Genomic DNA, 19,543 nt, shown 5'->3' on the forward strand with positions numbered 1-19,543 from the left:
CGTGCGTGTGTGTGTGTGTGCGTGCGTGCGTGCGTGCGTGCGTGCGTGTGTGTGTGCGTGCATGCGTACGTGCGTGTGAGAGAGAAAGAGAGAGAGAGAGAGAGAGAGAGAGAGAGAGAGAGAGAGAGAGAGGGAGGGAGAGAGAGAGAGAGAGAGAGAGAGAGAGAGAGAGAGAGAGAGAGAGAGGGAGAGAGAGAGAGAGCGAGCAACCATCCAGCATTAATCAACAACCATGTAGCCAATAAGCAACCTATCTCAGAATACAAAAGTTGCTTGTCATTTGTTTATGAGGTGTTAGCAAGGCAGTAATGTAGAGTTAGCTTTGATGCCATTTCAGTAGACTATGTGTAGGCAACATTATGTGTCCCTGATGAAGGGCCTCCAGCAGGTTTACGTGAAAGCAGCCATTTAATTGAATGATGGAGGGTGACAGACTGACTGCTGTTGAGTTACATCTTTTACCTTGTCGCTGCACTGATCTATCGACAGCCTCGCAACAAAAGTGGCCAGACACAACCAGTGAAGGCAGTGACACCCCGTATTTATGGAGTGGTACCTTGAAATGACAGGTCTGCAGGCTAGGCACCGCATGGTCCTCATCAACATGGTCTAAATGCAGCCAGTAGTGAAGGGGATTTAGAACTTCCTCCCATCCTATCATCTTATAAACCGTGAAATTAGATGAGAGAAAATGCTATGGGAAAAAAAGCTACATTACCCCGCAATATAGCTACATTAGTAATTGGACAAGAGGGAAAATGCAATGAAAAAAATACATTGCCCAGCAATTTCCCTGCTGCAATTTGTTTCAGGTATTACTTTTCTCACTTATTGATTCTGACACGGAGATTCAACTAGCTTGTCGATAACACCCCTGTAGATCGTTAGTTAGCCAAAGGCCTCCCTACTGATGGAGAACAGAAACAAAAGTGTGCAACACCAGAAAACCCACAGAGGTTTTTTTTCTCGTTATAGCCACACTGTTTTTTAACCTTATTGGATCACAATGGTGTTTTTGACCTTTCTGTGTTCCTTGTATTTACTTTATTTTTTTGGTCCCGGAACCACTCTGCTTTGGTGAGATGTGCCCAGTTTTGACCTATGACCAACATCCTCCCAATTTACCCGACAGTCATTTGCGAGAACAGTCTGTAGATTTACAAACCTGAATTAATCTCATGATTTTCTAATCTGTGTGGCACTCATTTGGAGTCTTTCTTCTCACCTCACTTATTAAATTCAAAGAAATCCTAAAAAATTAACTTTACGCAGTGACATACAGTATATGTATTGTTGATTTTACAGGTATTAAAAGTGCAACTGACATTGCAACTGGCAATTGAAGAGTGAATGTTCCATCATTTTATTCAAATACATACGCTACACTCCCCCCAACCTTCCCAATCCTAGAAAAATACGTTTTTTGTGTAGAAAATTATGCAACCATGTGAGAGCTGGAGGCGCTGGCAAGACTGCTGACACTAGAGATGTCTTGAGTCAGGCTGGCCAGAGACCCTAATGGTGTGGGAGCAGTTCTATTTTTTTGGGTTGCAGCTGAGACAAATGACAGTCACACACTCAGGCGCCAATGTGGATAAGCAGCTTAGCGGCCTGGAGATGACACTTTGACAGTTGAGATGAGCAGTGTGGCATGGCGCAGCGAGGCACGGGCGGAAGCAGAGCGGAAACTCGGCGCGGGACAGGACAGCGTAGGGTCAGCAGAAGCCGAACGAGGCAGCAGAGATTTGTCAAGCAGAGGTGTCGGGAGACAGGGACAGGGACAGGGACACAGAGCTACTGGCTGTATGGCTGTGACAAAGCTGCAGTATCACTGTAGAACCACTGAGGCCCGTTCACTTGGTCACCATTAGGCATTTTCACACTGGAAACGAAATAAAGAATAGCCAATCAAGGTCAATCAATTCTATACGTGTAATAATTATTAGAGATGTACAGGATCCGGTATCTGGTTCCGGATCCGGCAGGATCTTAAAGCAGTGGATCCGGTATCCGGCAGGATCCTAAAAATCAGGATCCGGTGCATCTCTAATAATTATGAAATAAATTTGTCTGTTAAACTCTCGTGCATACTTTTTACTGTTTTGTACTTTTTCGTAAAAGTGTAGGAAATGTGATCCTTTACTGGAACTTGCTGTTTTGTTTTGTTTCGCTGTACTGTAATAGCCTCGTCTGGTACAGCAGGGACAGCTCTGGGAGAACTGAATAATTGGAGAGAGATTGCCAATGCTCAAAACATCCCCAACAACCCAATTATGCCCACACACACACACAGACACACACATACACACATATACACACACCTTAAGTGATGCCAAGTCACATCTCACACAATGGTGGTGTTGTGAGTGTTGTATTGTGACCACTAAGCCTGCTGTTGGCTAATTGCAGGGGAACTCGGGTCTGGGCTTCAGCATAGCTGGCGGCACAGACAACCCGCACATCGGAGACGACCCCGGTATCTTCATCACCAAGATCATCCCGGGTGGCGCCGCGGCCGAAGATGGACGACTCAGGTGAGACTCAAGCGGCGGCTCCGGATCCGGCTCCTGCTCAGTGCGGTCCTCCAAAGACACAACTGAGCTTCTCTCTCCTCTCCTCTCCTCGTCTCTCTTGCCCTCCTTTCACTTGTCACCTGTCTTCTTTTTCCTTCTTCTCTCCTTTCCTCTTCTCTGTTCCTCTTCCCCAACTCATGTGGGCTCCAGCTCTCCAAAGAGCTCCTCTGCTCTGCTCTCGTCTCCTCTCCTCTCGTCTCCTCTGCTCTGCTCTGCTCTCCTTTCCTATCCTATCCTATCCTATCCTCTCCTATCCTCTCCTATCCTATCCTCTCTTCTCTCTCATCTCCTCTCCTCTCCTCTCCTCTCATCTTCTCTCCTCTCCTCTCCTCTGCTCTGCTCTCCTTTCCTCCCCTCTCCTCTCCTCTCCTCTCCTCTCCTCTCATCTTCTCTCCTCTCCTCTGCTCTGCTCTCCTTTCCTCCCCTCTCCTCTCCTCTCCTCTCCTCTCCTGTCCTGTCCTGTCCTCTCTCCTCTCTCCTCTTCTCTCTACTCCATCTCCAGCCCAGAGTGTCCCCCCTGGGGGTAGTAATGCTGTGGTGTCAAAATGCGCCCATCATCAACAGGGGCAATGCCAGATGCACAGTAAAAAAATGCAACATTAATTCAACACTGCCCCTGTGTCCTGAGAGGAGAGGAGAGGACAGCACAGGCCTCTAATCTCCTCTCCTCTCCTCTCCTCTCCTCTCCTCTCCTCTCCTCTCCTCTCCTCTCCTCTCCTCTCCTCTTCTCTCCTCTCCTCTCCTCTCCTCTCCTCTCCTCTCCTCTCCTCTGCTCTCCTCTCCTCTCCTCTCCTCTCCTCTCCTCTCTCCTGGTCATCATGCTAGAAGTGATGTCGTATGTGGTGTGTTAGCGTCCTCCCCCTCACCTATCGTAGGCCACTGTTTCCATAGCCATAGCTGTGGCTGTGTTCTGTAGTCAATGCTGCTGCCTGCTACGGGAAAATTGCTGAGGCCCTCTGGAGAAATCTGTCTTTGTTGTGGTGGCTGACGAAAGTGCCCACTGACCAATGGACCGCTAATTATTCTCCGGGGGTAGTAGTAGCTGTACTGGCGTTGACTTCCTCCCTATTTATTTATCTCTCTGCTGATGTGCAGCATTTCCATTTTCTTTCTCGCCTTATTATCCCCAGGGGCCCAAATGGACCCCTATTGTATGATATTACTATGTTAAAAAAAACAAGCCTCGAACTCCCTGTGGGAGCCTTTCATACGTGATGTCCTGGTGACTCTATTTTCCCTTTCCCCTCTATTTCAACGCCCCTGGTTACCTTCCCGAATCTTATGAGATGAGATGCACACTACACTGATGACATTACAGCACTTTGATGTTGTTTGAATGTAGGCAGTGGGGTGTAAAGAGTCATTAGATTACAGTTGCTCTCTTTCACCTATGCTTTGTGTTTCATGCTGAATTGTCTTTGTGTGTGTTTATGAGTTAAATCCAGATCAGGCTGTGCCGTAGGCCTAAGATGTAATGTGCTCTTTTCAACATTCACGAGGAACAAAGAATTGGGTTACAATTTACTTGCAAAAACAAGTTATCCCCCCTCACACTAGCTCAGCAAAAAAGCTTTCATGTCTTTTCAAAAGCAATGTGCTTTGTGCTGGATGGTCTAGTTATGTAAGATTCAGCAGCTATCGCTCTTGTGGGTTCATTTGTCCGCGTCTCTCCTTTTGATGATTTGATGTTTTTTTCTTCTGTCCCAACCAAGGATAAAGCTGTGGATGATCAATGAGACCAATCTCTTTTCCCAAGAGTGTTGTTTTTTCATCTGGGAGTGAGCCAAGCGGCCCATGATTAGTAATGAGGCATGCTTATTTACTGCTCGGGGTTACAGAAGCACTTAATTACATTAAGCCATGGTTGGGATGGCGTGGCGTGGCGTGCTGCATTCGTATGTAGCAGCTGTGTTTGACACTGCACTGCTGCGGTCTCCATGTGGATAGAGGGGAGGGGGGGCAGCGTGGCCCTTGGTGGCCCCTGTCCCCTGCTGCTGCTGTATCTAGCGCCCCCCCCCCCCAGAGGCCTCCAACTCCCAGGGTAGCCCGAAACCGCAAGCCTCTCAGATACTATGCACGACACACACACACACACACATACATATGTATACACTAGAGATGCACCGGATCCTGATTTCTAGGATCCTGCCGGATACCGGATCCACTGCTTAAGATCCTGCCGGATCCGGAACCGAATACCGGATCCTACATCCTACGAAAGGGTTGAAACACATAGTCTACTCGCACACGTGGGCCCTTTTTATTACGTTGGCTCAAACTATTTTTTAGACTCATTGGCTTACTGACAAACTGCCTGCAACGGCCGCTTCCAAAGGGCTCTCACTCCATGCAGTGATTGGGGTTGTGAAAGACTGTCTGAAAAGCCTAGGCTACGTAAAAACTAGAGATGCACCAGATCCTGATTTTTAGGTAACTGCCGGATACCGGATCCACTGCTTAAGATCCTGCCGGATCCGGATCCTGTGAAAATCCCTATTATCCTGCCTTTTCCGGATCCGGAACCGGATCACAGCCCTGTTATTTTGTGCATTTCACAAAGTAGGATTCTGCGCCAGTTCAGTACGGGTACATGTGACATTGTCAACTGTACTGTATACACTGCATGGCAATGCTGGAGTAAGGATTAAAACCTTTGGTTCGTGCTTGGTATGTGCACTGTACTGTTACACAGCAGCTGTTAACATAAAGCATTACTGTAGCCTTGTTCTTCCATCGTAATCTCATATTAATCAGTTCAGTGATCTCCGCCCTTCTCTGTGCGTGCAGCTCCGTCAGTCTTGGAGTCGCGCACAAAGAATTTGCCCGGTGGCTTGGCTTCCCTATCCAAGGTCTTCAGGAATCCTCTCTTCGTATGAATCTCTCTCTCTCTCTCTCTCTCTCTCTCCAATGATTTCCTCCATATGATTATTTCTCACTCTCTCTTTCTCTCGCTCTTTCTCTTGCTCTTTCTCGCTCTCTCTCTATTTTTCTCTTTATTTCTCTCTCTATTTCTCTCTCTCTCTCTCTCTCTCTCTCTCTCTCCAATGATTTCCTCCATATGATTATTTCTCACTCTCTCTTTCTCTTTCTCTTTCTCTTTCTCGCTCTCTCTATAGTTTTCTCCCTATTTCTCTCTCTATTTCTCTATTTCTCTCTCTATTTATCTCTCTCTCTCTCTCTCTCTCTCTCTCTCTCTCTCTCCCTCCCTCCGTCCTCTCTGTAATCATTTTGCTGTGCACAGGGCCATGCCGGTGCCTTTGAGAACCCAGTCAGTCCTCCACCACACCCCCACACACCCCGACACCTCCACACCCTCTCTCCACCACCCACCACCCCAACCTCCAGCTCCTTATAATGCATTCGTTTCTGTGCCTGTCTGGAAAACAGATCATTAATTACATTGTCAGGGTGATTTCCCTGCGGCTTATCACGATCTGAGCTCCGGCAACGTCAGGCAAGCAGGGGAGAGAGTGGAGAGAGGGGAGGGGGGTTTATATGCATAGGAAATGCATGAAGTGGTGGACGAGGTCGCTTCACCAAATAAAAACCAGAGAGAGAGAGAGTTCATTCTCAATTCTCAGCACATTTTGCCCATTTATTGACTGGCCCTTTTGAAGTGTCCCCTTTCATAGAGTGTGACAAACGGGCGGAGGTGTGCACACGTAATGCCACTGTGTGAGGCTGTTTGCCGGAGTCTGACTGAGGTTCACTGGGTTGCCCAGCCCACACAGCCCACCCTATCACACACACACACACACACACACACACACACACACACACACACACACACACACACACACACACACAGACACAGACACAGACACAGACACACTCACACACACACACACACACACACACACACACACACACACACACACACACACACACACACACACACACACACACACACACACACACACACACACACACACACACACACACACACACACACACACACACACACACACACACACACACACACACAGATGTTCTCAGACACGCACGCACAAATACGTACACACACACACAGACGGCCATTCTTATTCTCCATTGCGGCACTTGGACTTTGTTTTTCTTGTCTTCGTGTCTACCGATGTCCTTCTTCAGGGGCCGCCGTGTCCTCTGTATAGCAGAGCAGAAGGCAGCAGGCAACACTCCACTGGCCACTCAGGTCACCCTACCTGTCTTCCTTCCCTCACTTCCTCTCCTCACTTCCTGTCGTCCCTCACTCTCTTCACCCTCCCCCACCCCACCCCACCCCCCCCCCCCCCCCCACCCCCCCCCCCCCCCACCCCACCCCACCCCACCTCACTTGCATCACTCCCGTTCCTTCTCCAACTCTCCCTCCCATCCTCACTCTTTCTCACGCACGCACTCACTCACTCACTCACTCACGCACCTGTTCCTCTCTATCTGTATCTCTCCCTCTCCCCACACCTGCATTTCCCTCTTTTCCTCCTTTCTCTTCCCTCACTCTCTCGCCATCCCTTTCCTTCTCTCCTTCCCTCCCTCTCTTTCCCTCTCTCTCTCTCTCTCTTCCTCCATCACTCTCTCCTCCTCGGCCTCTGAGAGCCGCAGTGTGGTCTCAGACACTCAGCTGCTGTCCGTTGGCACTGGGCCCCTCAGGAGAGCACTGGCTGTCCTGCCCCCACATTAGAGGAACCACAGCCACAGCCGCTGACAGCTTTGGCCAGGCCAGGGACAAAATCATCCTATAAAGGCCCCTCCACCCAATAGATACAATGTAATGAGGACTGAATTCTAGGCCCCCTCTCTCCCTGGGCCCTAGACAAGTGTCCTCTTTGTCCCCCTTCTTGTCGGCTTCCCTGACCACAGCAGCACAGATCTGTCAGACTCAAACCCCATCACCACCCTCACTACCATCCCACCCCCCGCACCCACCACCATGCTCTGGACACTTTAGGGAGCTGCCTTCTTGACCTTTCTGTGAACCCAGTACCAGCACACGCTGCGCCCTCCCCTCCCCAACGCCCCTCTGGCCTCTGCTGAAGCTCAATGCAATGTTAGACAAGAGCACATCAGTCACTAGAATCTTTGCAATATGATCTGCGAGATCTACGGTATATCCTGATAGACGTTCTGATATCAGTTGACATTGCTGTAGATGCCAAAATTGAATGATAAAATGTGAACACCTGCTTGTCTCTCCTTTTAGACTCATAGACCTTTAAGATATCAAGAACAAGCTTTGACAGGTGGCTGGCGACGTTTGTTGGTTTAGAGGTTGCAAGTTTGAATGCCTTACCAGTTCTAAGGACGCTGGTCATGTACCATCCTGTACCCTCACCTAAGCCCACGTCACTGCAGGGGCTGTAGCCCATACTCATTGATTGTATATTAGAAGTAATATTCTAATATACAATCAATGCCCATACCTGATACCAGTAAATAATTGCAAGTTGCATTGGATCAAAAGTGGCGGCTAAGTGGTAATGTTAAGTGTTTATTTTTGGAGGAGGAAACCAACACACACCAGAAGTTTCGAGGTGCAGGTAGCGGGTACTTGTTGACTTCAGAGGGGAAGATACCGCACACTCTTGTCCATCATGCTGAGTTTAATGAAACAAACAACATTTCGGCCAGTGTGGCCTTTCTCAAATTCTCAAGTGTATTTAACATAATCTCTTCCTCTCCCTCTCTCTCTCTTCTTCCCTCTCTCTCTGTGCAGAGTTAACGATTGCATCCTGCGTGTGAACGACGCGGACGTGTCGGAGGTGTCCCACAGTAAGGCTGTGGAGGCCCTGAAGGTGGCCGGCTCCATAGTCAGGCTGTACGTGCGGCGCAGGAGACCCATGCTGGAGACCGTGGTGGAGATCAAGCTCATCAAGGGCCCCAAAGGTGGTTTTGCCTCTTTCCTGCTCTCCGTCTGCCTGTCTGTCTGTCTGTCTGTCTGTCTGTCTGTCTGTCTGTCTGTCTGTCTGCCTGCCTGCCTGCCTGCCTGCCTGTCTGTCTGTCTGCTTGCCTGCCTGCCTGCTTGTCTGCCTGTCTGTCTCTCTGCCGGTCTGTAAACCGTCTGCCTATCTCTGTTGGTCTCACTGTCTGTCCGTCTGTCTCTGCCTCTCTCTTTCTCTTTCTCTTTCTCTCTCTCTCTCTCTCTTTCTCTCTCTCTCTCTCTCTCTCTCTCTCTCTCTCTCTCTCTCCCTCTCATGTCCCTCTACCCCTCTGCCAAGGGCCCTAAAGGTGGTTTGTGGTTCTCTGACTCTCCCTCATCTCCCTATCTCTCATTCTCTCTCTGCATTTCTCCGGCTCTCTACAGTACATCTCTCTTCTTCCACTGTCCTGCTCGGTAACTCTCCCTGCTACATTTCACACCATTTTGGCATGTTAAAAAATATGCTATTTGCACACACAAAATCGAACCGTCTCTATTGAAGCAGTGTACTGTATATCCATCCCACTGATCCCATAATTAACTGAAGATGTGTGGGATGCACTGACCCTAACCCCACCTCTACTTCATACTCTCTTAAGCCTCCATCTTGATTTACATCTATAAATACCTAACGATGGCAAGGGTCGTGTGATCGACTTTGAAAATAGAGAGAATACAATCCCTTTACCTAATCCCAAAAACAAACACCCCCCTTTACACCCTTAAATCTTAAATACACACCTCTTAATCGCTTCACACATCTAACTAACTTAAAGGGACAGTTTGGTCAATTTCAACATGCAGTTGTAATGCTAACACTACCCTGGACTTGTCAGTGCCTGAGATTTTTTTTTCTTCTTCTTCAGCCGTTTCCGAGATCCTGGTCATTGTAATGGGGGCAGCTCTTTGTTTACATTTCAAAAAAACATTTTTATTTATTCCCAAAAACATCCAAAAGGTTATAAAACATCAGCAGACAACTAGCAAACAGCAGTACCTTTTGGGAAAATATTTGGAGTTGGCCTATGTTTCATTTTTAAAAAATGTAAACAAACGCTGCCCCCATTAGAATTGCTCATATCTCGGAAAGGGCTGAGTCGAAAAATGTGGCATCACCAGGTACTGACAAGTCAAGGGTAGCGTGAGCAATACAACTGCATGTTGAAATTGACCAAACTGTCCCTTTAAGGTGGAAAGGACGTGCCGCTACTTTAATTACACCTACAGCTCACCACCACCATCTCTGTACCACCCACCCTGACCGTCCACTCCTGCCTCTCCTCTCTCACACTGCGCCCCCCACACTCGGTCCCTCTGCAGCAGAAGTGCTGGTGCTGGGATGTTTTATTTATGATTTGCAGCCGAGCAGGCGAGCGTTGAATCAGCAGGACACACGGTAAGGGAGGTAAGGCCTGGGGGGTGGCGGACGTGATCAGGCGGGGGGAGGATGTTGGATGGTTGAAGCTGCATTATAAGCAGAATCCCTGCTGTTTCAGAATTTAACAAACAAATATGCATAACTCTTCACTCTTGTCTCTGGTGGTTGTGATGACATGGTGTAAATAAACCAGGAGTTGTCCAATCAGTTCTGAGTAGTTTTCCTCTTTGCCTGCCCTACACCGTGAAACAAGAGCAATCATGGATGGCAACCTGACCCCCTGCTCAACACTAAATGCATGTGATGCAGCCCCTGTTTCTCCATTTGTTTTGCGCCCCCTTCAGAGAGGTGTAACGACATTGCAGGTGGACAAAGACAGACAGACACACAGACAGACAGACGGGTCATTACAATACCTGGCCCAACTCCCTCCTTGGGGAGGATAATAAAGGTAATACGAGTTGTCTGTCATGGAAGGACACTCTGTTACTCTAAACTTTCTTAGTGCCGGTATACTATAGAAGGTGACGAAGCAATTTCAAAAAAGTTTCAGAAGTATTTCAAGTTGATGAGTCACTGAAACTCAATTTTCTGGAGCATTATTTTACGGTCGGAAAGAAACCACTCAGCGTCGTTTTAGTTGAGAAGAGTTCTTTTGAGTTTGAGTGCTTCATCTGCCGTCGTCTGTCGCCGTTTTACCACACCACCTGCTCCTCAGCAGGGCTGGGGGGGCAGGTTGGTGCTCCCAGCCCAGGAGACACTCACTTGCTGGAGAGGTGAAGGGAAGCTGTGGTGTAACAATTGCACACAGAGCCCCAGGGTAAAACACTGATAGGGGCCCACCACACATACAGCCTGCTAAGGTCATAATTAGGGCCCCCACCACGACCAATACAAGAGGGCCCTTGGCCCAGGGGCAAATGCCCTGCTTGCCCCAGCCTATAGCTTCGGTCCTGAAGGGGAGTTTAGGGGGAATGTCTGAGTCAGGCATTTTTTTTGTGGGGGGCTGGGGTGAACAACCTCCATGTCTGCTGCCTCTGCTGTTGCTGTGGCTGCTGATGGGAGTCACTGCGGTGAAGTGAGGGCACAGGATGCTAAACAGTCCAATTTTAGAAGCATTATTTTAAGGTTGGAAAGAATGAACTTTAAGGTTAGAAAGAATTAACTACTTTGGGAAATTTCTTTGAACGGGCGGTGGTGCTCCCAGATGACACTCGCTCCCTGGAGAGGTGAATGGGCGTTTTGGGGGAATGTCTGAGTCAGGTGTTTTGGGGGTTGGGGTGAACAACCTCCATCCCTTTGCTGCTGCTGATGGAGTCAGTGCCCCTGACAGCTTTGGTCGTGCCCCTGACAAAGTCATCTGAAAGGGCCCCTGCTCAATACATACAATGCTATGAGGACCCAATTCTGGGCCTGGGACCATTGACCCCTTTGCCCCCCACCCACCACGCTCTCAGCTTCCCTAGATAGAGGTGCTGCGGTGAAGTGAGGGCACAGGATGCTAAAGACATTTTAATGAGATACGGTAGCACCCCCCTGGGCAAGCCAAGTCACCGCCACTGCAGACTGCAGAGTGCAGAGTGGAGACGAGAGCGCCCAGCTCAGCTCCCCCTCTCTGTATAAGCTGAGGCAAAGCAACGGGTGAATATTTAACAAACTTCCTTAACAGCCCTCTCATACTCTCTAGGGCTCTCTAGTGCATCACCTAATGAGAACACACACACACACACACACACACACACACACACACACACATACGCACACACACACACACGCACACACACACACACACACACACACACACACACACACACACACACACACACACACACACACACACACACACACACACAAAGTGGAGGTGATGGCTCATTACGCCTGCCTATAAGAAGACAGGATAGATATCGGCTCAGGGGGAAAATAATTAGCTGAATTGAGGGTTTGTCCTTGACTTTAAGTTAAGCCCTCAAATGTTGAGTGTTCTTTTAAGTAGAAAACACGATGCAAATAGTTTGCAAAGTTAGGATGGGATTTTTTTTTCACAGTGTTGGTGTATACGTAGTTGGACATGTATTAATATCATCTACTGTAGCTAGCCCTTCTGTCCTTCTATCCATGTTTTTGTTTGTTAAGTTTTAGATGACTTGTTAAGTAATGCCTGACATAATATGTGTATTTACATATTTATTCATAACTTATTCTGTTAATTTCTCACAATGTTCCCTCAGCACCAAACTACACCTATCCTTTAAAAGCCTAATCTACATCTTTCTGTTCAATACTGCTGCTTCAAGTTTTAACCATTTATTAGGTGCTATCTAATTTATTAGGAGCCTAATACAGTAAGTGTTTAAGACTTACCTTTATCTGCAGTCTGCTCCAGCTTCTTCCTTCAACTGATGTCTGTTCCACCAGGGCTGGGCTGGGGCCACAAGCCACCCCGGGCATTTTACCCATTTCACCCGCACCCCATTCTATAATTTTGTTGGGCTCAGTCCATTGTATATTAAGGATGAACCATCTAAATTGTGGGCCGGTCTCTAAGGGCAAAGATAGCATCAAACAAGCAAAGATAACATCAGCCCCTGCTGACTGTGGGCCCACCTGGAAAATGCCTTCTATGCCGGATCACGACTCCAGCCCTGTATCCCATAGTGATGCACCTGCAGCAGAGGCATGACGCGTTGCGTCCCAATTCAAAAACATCTTCCTGTGTCTTCCTTCTCTCCCCCAGGCCTGGGCTTCAGCATCGCGGGTGGCGTGGGCAACCAGCACATACCTGGAGACAACAGCATCTACGTCACCAAGATCATCGATGGCGGCGCGGCACAGAAGGACACCAGGCTACAGGTTGGAGACCGCTTACTCATGGTAAGTGGAGAATATGCAGAAAGACCCATGAGCTCTACAGTAGAGGTGCAAGCAAGGAATCATGTAATGATAGATAGATAGATAGATAGATAGATAGATAGATTATTTATTTGTCCTTTCGGAAAATTGTTATGTGCCATTTTCAGTGCATCTGATACAATTACAAAGACATTACAATAAACAAGAACACAAAAGACAAACACAACCCCCCCCCCCTCCCCTCCCTCTCTAGGACAAAAAGACAGGTTGACAAAAAACCCAACATAAACACAGTAAAGTGCAGTATTCAGTACCAAAGTGCAATGTGCTATTCAGTCTAAGTTACAGTTGTCTTATTTAGCATAGATATATATATAAAGGTGCAAGCAAGGAATCATGTAATGATAGATAGATAGATAGATAGATAGATAGATAGATAGATAGATAGATAGATAGATAGATAGATAGATAGATAGATAGATAGATAGATAGATAGATAGATAGATAGATAGATAGATAGATAGATAGATAGTGTTCTCCACGGAAGCAGAGCAACACTGTGGCAAAAGGCTGCAAGCAACAGAAAAGGACAGGAAGAGGTTTGACTGCCACCCCTGTTCTGTCTTCGAACCGTCTTGAATGGATATTCCCATATTCTGTGTAGTAAGAAGTAAGAAGTGGAAGTCTTTCAGATGTAATCTGAATAATGATCTTGTGCTTGCGTCATCTTGTAGGCTACACTACCCACTGTTCACAAGATCCACAACCCCTGCCTGCCCACAGTGATTCCATGTGGCTGACCTTGTCAACTGTTATCATCCAGTCGCCTGGGGCAGCCCCTGTGGGAGGGCGACAAGATCGTGAAACATTGTGAAAATTGGCAATAAGCGCTATTAGTGTGTTATTTCTATGCTATTGCCACAATATTGCCACGATGCTAATATGGTATTAGCTTTATTCATCATCAGCTACAGGCGTTTTTTGTGTGTGCCAATTTTGCACTTTTTTGCAGGGGGGATTGGGGTGTTGGGGGGGTTGAGAGTGGGCTTAGCTGGGGTGCCAATCATTGTAGGATCTGCAGGTGACTGCCCAGCAACTGTGGCCAAAGTGTTACCCCATGTTTCATCAGCCTTTGAAGAAGTAGTTGCAGTCGCTGAAGAGTTGGCTGGAGAGGTGGGCAGGGGGAGCAGAGGCCACACAACAATATTGTCATGTCAAAATAAAGACATCCGCAACACTAGAGCTCTTGTCAATTTCTTCTTGTAGTAACTTCACTTTTTGGTGCATCTTCATATATGAACATGCAATATGATGCATCTACACCAGGGGTGTCAAACATACGGCCCGCGGGCCGCATCCGGCCCGCCAGAGGGTTCCATCCGGCCCGGATGTTTAAAAAAAAAAAAAAATTTTTTTTTTTTTTTTTTTTTTTTTAATAAAATAACCGAAATGCGCAATTACTGACCTCGGGGCAAAATCGAGACCTGCATGACATTAACCCAATGGTCCCTCTTTTACACTGTATATATGTAGTAAAGTGCACATCACACTTCTATTATAAATAGTGAATTTGTACTGTAACAGGCATTTGATAAAGCTCATATATTATAGACCTCATATATAGAGATAAAATGTTAATACTTCTTATTCGTATTGTATTGGTATTGGTTGTAATTAAATAATAAATATAATTGGATTTGTATTGGTTCCTATTAAGCTCAAACTGGAAACGGGATGTTAGAATGCGTGAAAATGCAGGAAATTACATATAAGAAATACAAAATTTTCTGGGGGAAAACCCCCAGACCCCCTGCCAAAATGAACTGTCCCATATTTAATTAATTGACGGTTGCCAATGAATGAATGAAGTCAAGGAAATTTTGCATAGGATTATCAGTATTGCATTGCTTTCTACATATTCAACACACTTAAAAAGTGATAGTACTGAAAACTAATCCTACGTTTTTTTTTTTTTTTTTGATGTTACTAATGCGGCCCGCTTGAGGTTCACATGGGTTGTATGCGGCCCCCGGACCAAAATGAGTTTGACACCCCTGATCTACACCATACATAGTATCTAACCATAACCCTGAGGTCACAGTGTTAGTACATAATGTTGCTTGCAGTTATATGCTTTGTTAAACCCTGGCTAATTACAGTAATGTAAAGCCAGGCTCAAACTGCGCGACTCCCGATTTTGTGTTCTATTTTGAAGTCGGGTTGCGCCGCACACTAGAAGAGAATTGGTGATTGGAGACTCATTGGGCTGCCAAAGTTCTATCTTAGAATGTCGCACATGACGAGGAAATCTTTCCCAACAATCGCTTGCGATGGTCCTGGGGGGTAACGTTCCACCGATTGTCGTAAGGGGGTTTTCAGCCGAGAATCAGGCCTATAGTTGTGTAGTTTGAGCCAGGCTTTACAGAGACACTTTTTATTGACACAGCCTTTAGTTTTTAATGTTGTCGTTTCAGGCATGCTCATCTGAACATGTCATGCCAAATACGTACACATCACCACAAACTTAGCACACCCCAACCCTAAAGCAGCAAAGTATGGAGACCCCAACATCAAGAATCATCATCTGTCAGACCACTTCTGCCATGTGTGGCAATAACACACAAACAGTGAGAGTTTGGATCAGAGTTTGGTCCCGTTGGGGATGCTTGAATGCAGTGATGCATCTGCAAGAGCTAGTCAAGTGAGATGTGAAAATCTGTGAGCTCGGTCTCTGAGCTGAGTCCCTGGAGGCCTCAGTGCCAATGCTCATGGGATGCTTGTTAGAGTGGAGTCAGCTTTAATTACATAGACATGCACAGGACACACACAGACTCACAGATACACAAGCTCGCACAAACAGACAGATGCACACATCTCTCTCTCTCTCTCTCTCTCTCTCTCTCTCTCTCTCTCTCTCTCTTTCTCTCTCTCTCTTTCTCTCACTCACTCACTCATTCATTCATACTCATCACTCACTCACTCTCACGCTCACACTCACAAAAACATACACTTACCTAATCACACACCCATAACTTTTTCTATCACACACACACACACGCATACGCAGAAACCTCCCATTGCCTTAGCACAGCCCTCCTCCTCCTCCCTCCCTCCCCAAATCCCCCTCCCACCACGCTGTCCTAATCCAATCGGCAGGGAGGATTTGGCCGCTGTGTGGTCCTCTGGTTGGCTGATTTGGTCTCCTTGACAGCTGGACGATGACTTAAAGTGTTTACGTAACGGGCGAGATCTCATCCATCTCTCTCTCTCTCTCTCTCTCTCTCTCTCTCTCTCTCTCTCTCTATGTCTCTCTCTCTCTCTATCTCTCTCTCTCTCTCTCTCTCTCTCTCTCTCTCTCTCTCTCTCTCTCTCTCTATCTCTCTCTCTCTCTCTCTCTCTCTCTCTCTCTCTCTCTCTATCCCTCTCTCCTTCGCTCGACAGGTAAACAACTACACGCTGGAGGAGGTGACGCATGAGGAAGCGGTAGCCATCCTGAAGAACACGTCTGACGTGGTCTACCTGAAGGTGGGCAAGCCCACCAGTGTTTACTTATCCGATCCCTATGGGCCTCCAGATATCACACATTGTGAGTCTCTTTATTTTTTGCACTTATTGTTCAGTAAGCTCTCCTTCTCTCCTTCTCCATTGCCTCGTTCTTTATTGCTCTCCTGATTCTCTCTCTCTTTCTGTTTTTCTTACACTGACACTGAGGTCAAGTAGTGTGCGTGTGTGCGTGCGTGCGCGCGTGTATCTGTGTCTGTGTTTGTGTGTGTGACTTTTAGTCTCTCCGATCTTTTAAATGTAATTGCTGCATGAGCTCAGTAGTAGAAGTCTTGCTACAAGAAACTGAGTTGCATTATGTTCTCTGATAGATCTGTGTGTGTGTGTGTGTGCGTGTGTGCCTGTGTGTGCACTTTTGATTGTGTCTCTTCCAGCATTCAATCCTGCTATGGAAAACCATATCTCATCGCCCGGCAACAACGGCACTCTAGAATACAAGTCCAGTATGCCGCCCATTTCCCCCGGAAGGTACTCGCCCATCCCCAAACACTTGCTTGGGGAAGAGGACATTAACAGGTTGGATGGTTTTTCCTTCTTACGGTAATTACCTCCTCCTCTCCTACCAGATGACAGTGCCCACAGGTTAGACAGTCTGTCCAACCCCCCCTCCTCTTGTTGTCACGACCCAAGCCAAACCCAAATGCACCTGTGATGGGATTGCTTTTGAGTTTGTTTTTTTTTTTTATCGGCCCCTCTAATGTTCCTGTCCCGAGTCTCTGTCCTGCGTCTTTTAGTCCTTGTCCTCTTTTCAGTTTACCCTTTCTTGTCTGTCTTAAAGATTTTTTTCTCACAATAACATATTACATACAATGGATCCTGTATTTATTAACACCCTCACCGAATACACTTCTCCCTGGAGCTACTGTATATATTTATCTGATGCTCCGATTACATTGTATTTCCTCTCTCAACTTTTCCGTATTTTTAAAATAATTTTATTAATTACTTAATTTCCCCCTGGGATCAATAAACGATACTCTACTCTACTCTACTCTACTCTACTCTAAAATATGAGTCTTCAGGGCAACCTGACAACTTCACAACAGAACACTATAAAGAGCAGAGCCATCAGAACAGTTCCTGTATAATTTTCTCATCGTGACTATCTAGCATCAGGTACTGTGCTGTTAGCACTTGTTATTCTGTTAATGTAGTGCATTAACATAAGCCTGAAATAGGGCAGATGGTGGTGGGCCCAAATTGAGAGTGTTTAAATTGCCACTGCCTAAAAATCGCTGTGCTTGAGGTTTTTTCTGAGGCTTATTTGAAAGTGCCTCTTACCATCGATGTTGGTAATGGAGCTCTCTCTCTTTTGTTTAAGCTCTGAGCTGTTTTGGGGTAGCATATGTTTTTCCGGCAGCCAGTTTATTTTTTTCTGAGTGGATGGATGCTCGTCAGTGAAGTCTCAACATCAGTGCAGTTTGAACTCAATCGCTCATCCTCATCCGAGCATCTCTCCGTAGTTCACTTTTTCACTCTCTCGATTTCCAACTCTTCTCCTGTAGACCAAAATGTAGTGGTCTGTAGTAGTTTTAAGTAAAGTTGGCCGGCAGCCGCTGTTAATCAAATTAAAATTCCACTTACTAAAAGCTTTCCTGATAAGACTACAACAATACACGTCCTACAATGTAGTCTTTTTTCATGCTAAAACTTGCCCACACAATCACAAAAGGAGGGTAGATGATTTTAGTGCCATGGGGCCTGCCAAGAGCCTAGGGTAATTTGTTTCTCTACATCTGCATTTGCCATAGTGTCCTTAACAGTATTGTTGTGGCAATGCGTCAGCAATAAAGCAACGTGACCACGGGTGCCCTCCATGTCTGCCTGCCTTGGCTTCATCTCACTGTACTCAATGTAATGGTAACCTCAGGCCAACGTCTCAATCCCATCAACTCTATTCACACACGCGACTCTGTCAGCCAAACAAAAACTCGGCACTCTCCACTGTTTCCGTTTGTGTGTATAGAGCTGCAACAGCTTACTGATTTGATGTTTTTTTGTCAACTATTAGCTTAATTTGCAACTATTTTATACAATAGGTGATTAATCAGTTTAAGTCACCTTTGAAGAGGTGTGCAGTTTTCATAAGTTTCATCCACGTCTGCGTCAGAAAGGATTAAGGCTAGTGTTCGTGCCATTGCCCGTGCTTCGTAACTGTCTCTTGTCTCAAACATCTGCCCTTTTTAATCTTTAAATAACACCTATAGTTAATATTGTTTTCTTACAGTATGCAGCAGAAAAGTAAAAGCGCAGCAGTTTATCAGATGGTGACACCTCTCTAAGCTTTTAACAGGGGATTACAAGCCGTCCCTCTGTTCGAGTAAGAGGTTTACGGGTTCCCTGAGTTTCCCATAGGGCAGGCTAATCTTCCAGTTCAGTCTATTCACCTACCTGCTTCGCAGAAGCCACGGAAAGTGTTGAACAAACGTATGGGAAGAGTACTCTGCATAGTCTGTGTAAGTCTTTAAAACTTCAAACTTTATATCTTCAAAATATTGTTTAATGTGAAATACATTGACAAACTTTACAAAATATGTGATATGTTTAACCAGGAAGTTTTGAATTGACTTGTGCGTAATGATGGAAAAGGGCAATTGATCTTGGGGCAGATCAAGGCAGTTCTTGGTGGCATGACTGAGGCCAGGACACTGGACTCTTTGGGTCCTGTGTGCTGATGCCTGCTGGTCTCTGCTCTGTCTGCCACAGAAATATCAAAGATTCAGATGGCTAGCTGTCTGTCTGGCAACTTTTGGATAACCTCCAAGAGGACCTTAGACGTTGAGCAAGTGCCAGTGAAAAGTCACCTCCATGTGTAACTGAGGTCATTGTGTGCAATCCAGCCATGAACTTATGACCTCACAGAAAACTCCTGTATGCAGTCCTATTTATAGTATTTCTATGTTTACTTTTTAGTAATGTTATTTATGGATGGAGACTAGGACTGCCAATTTACTCATTGATGGGACAGATAACATTTTCTGAACTGAAACAGGGCTACCAAGTTAGCTAAAAGACTAACTTCAGCCACTAGCTAAGTAAGTAGTGTATCTCCATGACGTTTCAGTAAGGGAGGTCTACTACCGTTCCGTGCCAAGCTGAGCTAACTGGCATCCATTAGACATGTACTATATACCTCTCAATCTCCCCCCTCTCACCCTCTTCCCCTGCTGCCCTAATGTACTGTAGCTCCCATTGCCACCCACACAGACCTCCATGAATGTTTTAGAGACGCACTGTAACTGGCCACTCATCCCAGTGGTGGTTTGTTTACTCCCATCCCGTGCTGTG

At 46.5% G+C, this 19,543-nt stretch overlaps 1 protein-coding gene across 1 annotated transcript in view; it reads left to right on the forward strand.

Annotated features, from left to right (window-relative positions):
- Positions 1–19,543, forward strand: part of dlg2 (discs, large homolog 2 (Drosophila)) — a 293,655-nt gene that overhangs the window by 193,086 nt on the left and 81,026 nt on the right. The window contains exons 8-12 of the mRNA XM_063203708.1: positions 2,410–2,534; positions 8,263–8,432; positions 12,579–12,715; positions 16,136–16,280; positions 16,630–16,771. Of these exons, the coding sequence (XP_063059778.1) occupies positions 2,410–2,534; positions 8,263–8,432; positions 12,579–12,715; positions 16,136–16,280; positions 16,630–16,771 (719 nt within the window). The remainder of the gene's footprint in view (positions 1–2,409; positions 2,535–8,262; positions 8,433–12,578; positions 12,716–16,135; positions 16,281–16,629; positions 16,772–19,543) is intronic.

The sequence above is a fragment of the Engraulis encrasicolus genome, chromosome 7, assembly GCF_034702125.1.
Source record: "Engraulis encrasicolus isolate BLACKSEA-1 chromosome 7, IST_EnEncr_1.0, whole genome shotgun sequence".
In the NCBI taxonomy this organism is placed as follows: Eukaryota; Metazoa; Chordata; class Actinopteri; order Clupeiformes; family Engraulidae; genus Engraulis; species Engraulis encrasicolus.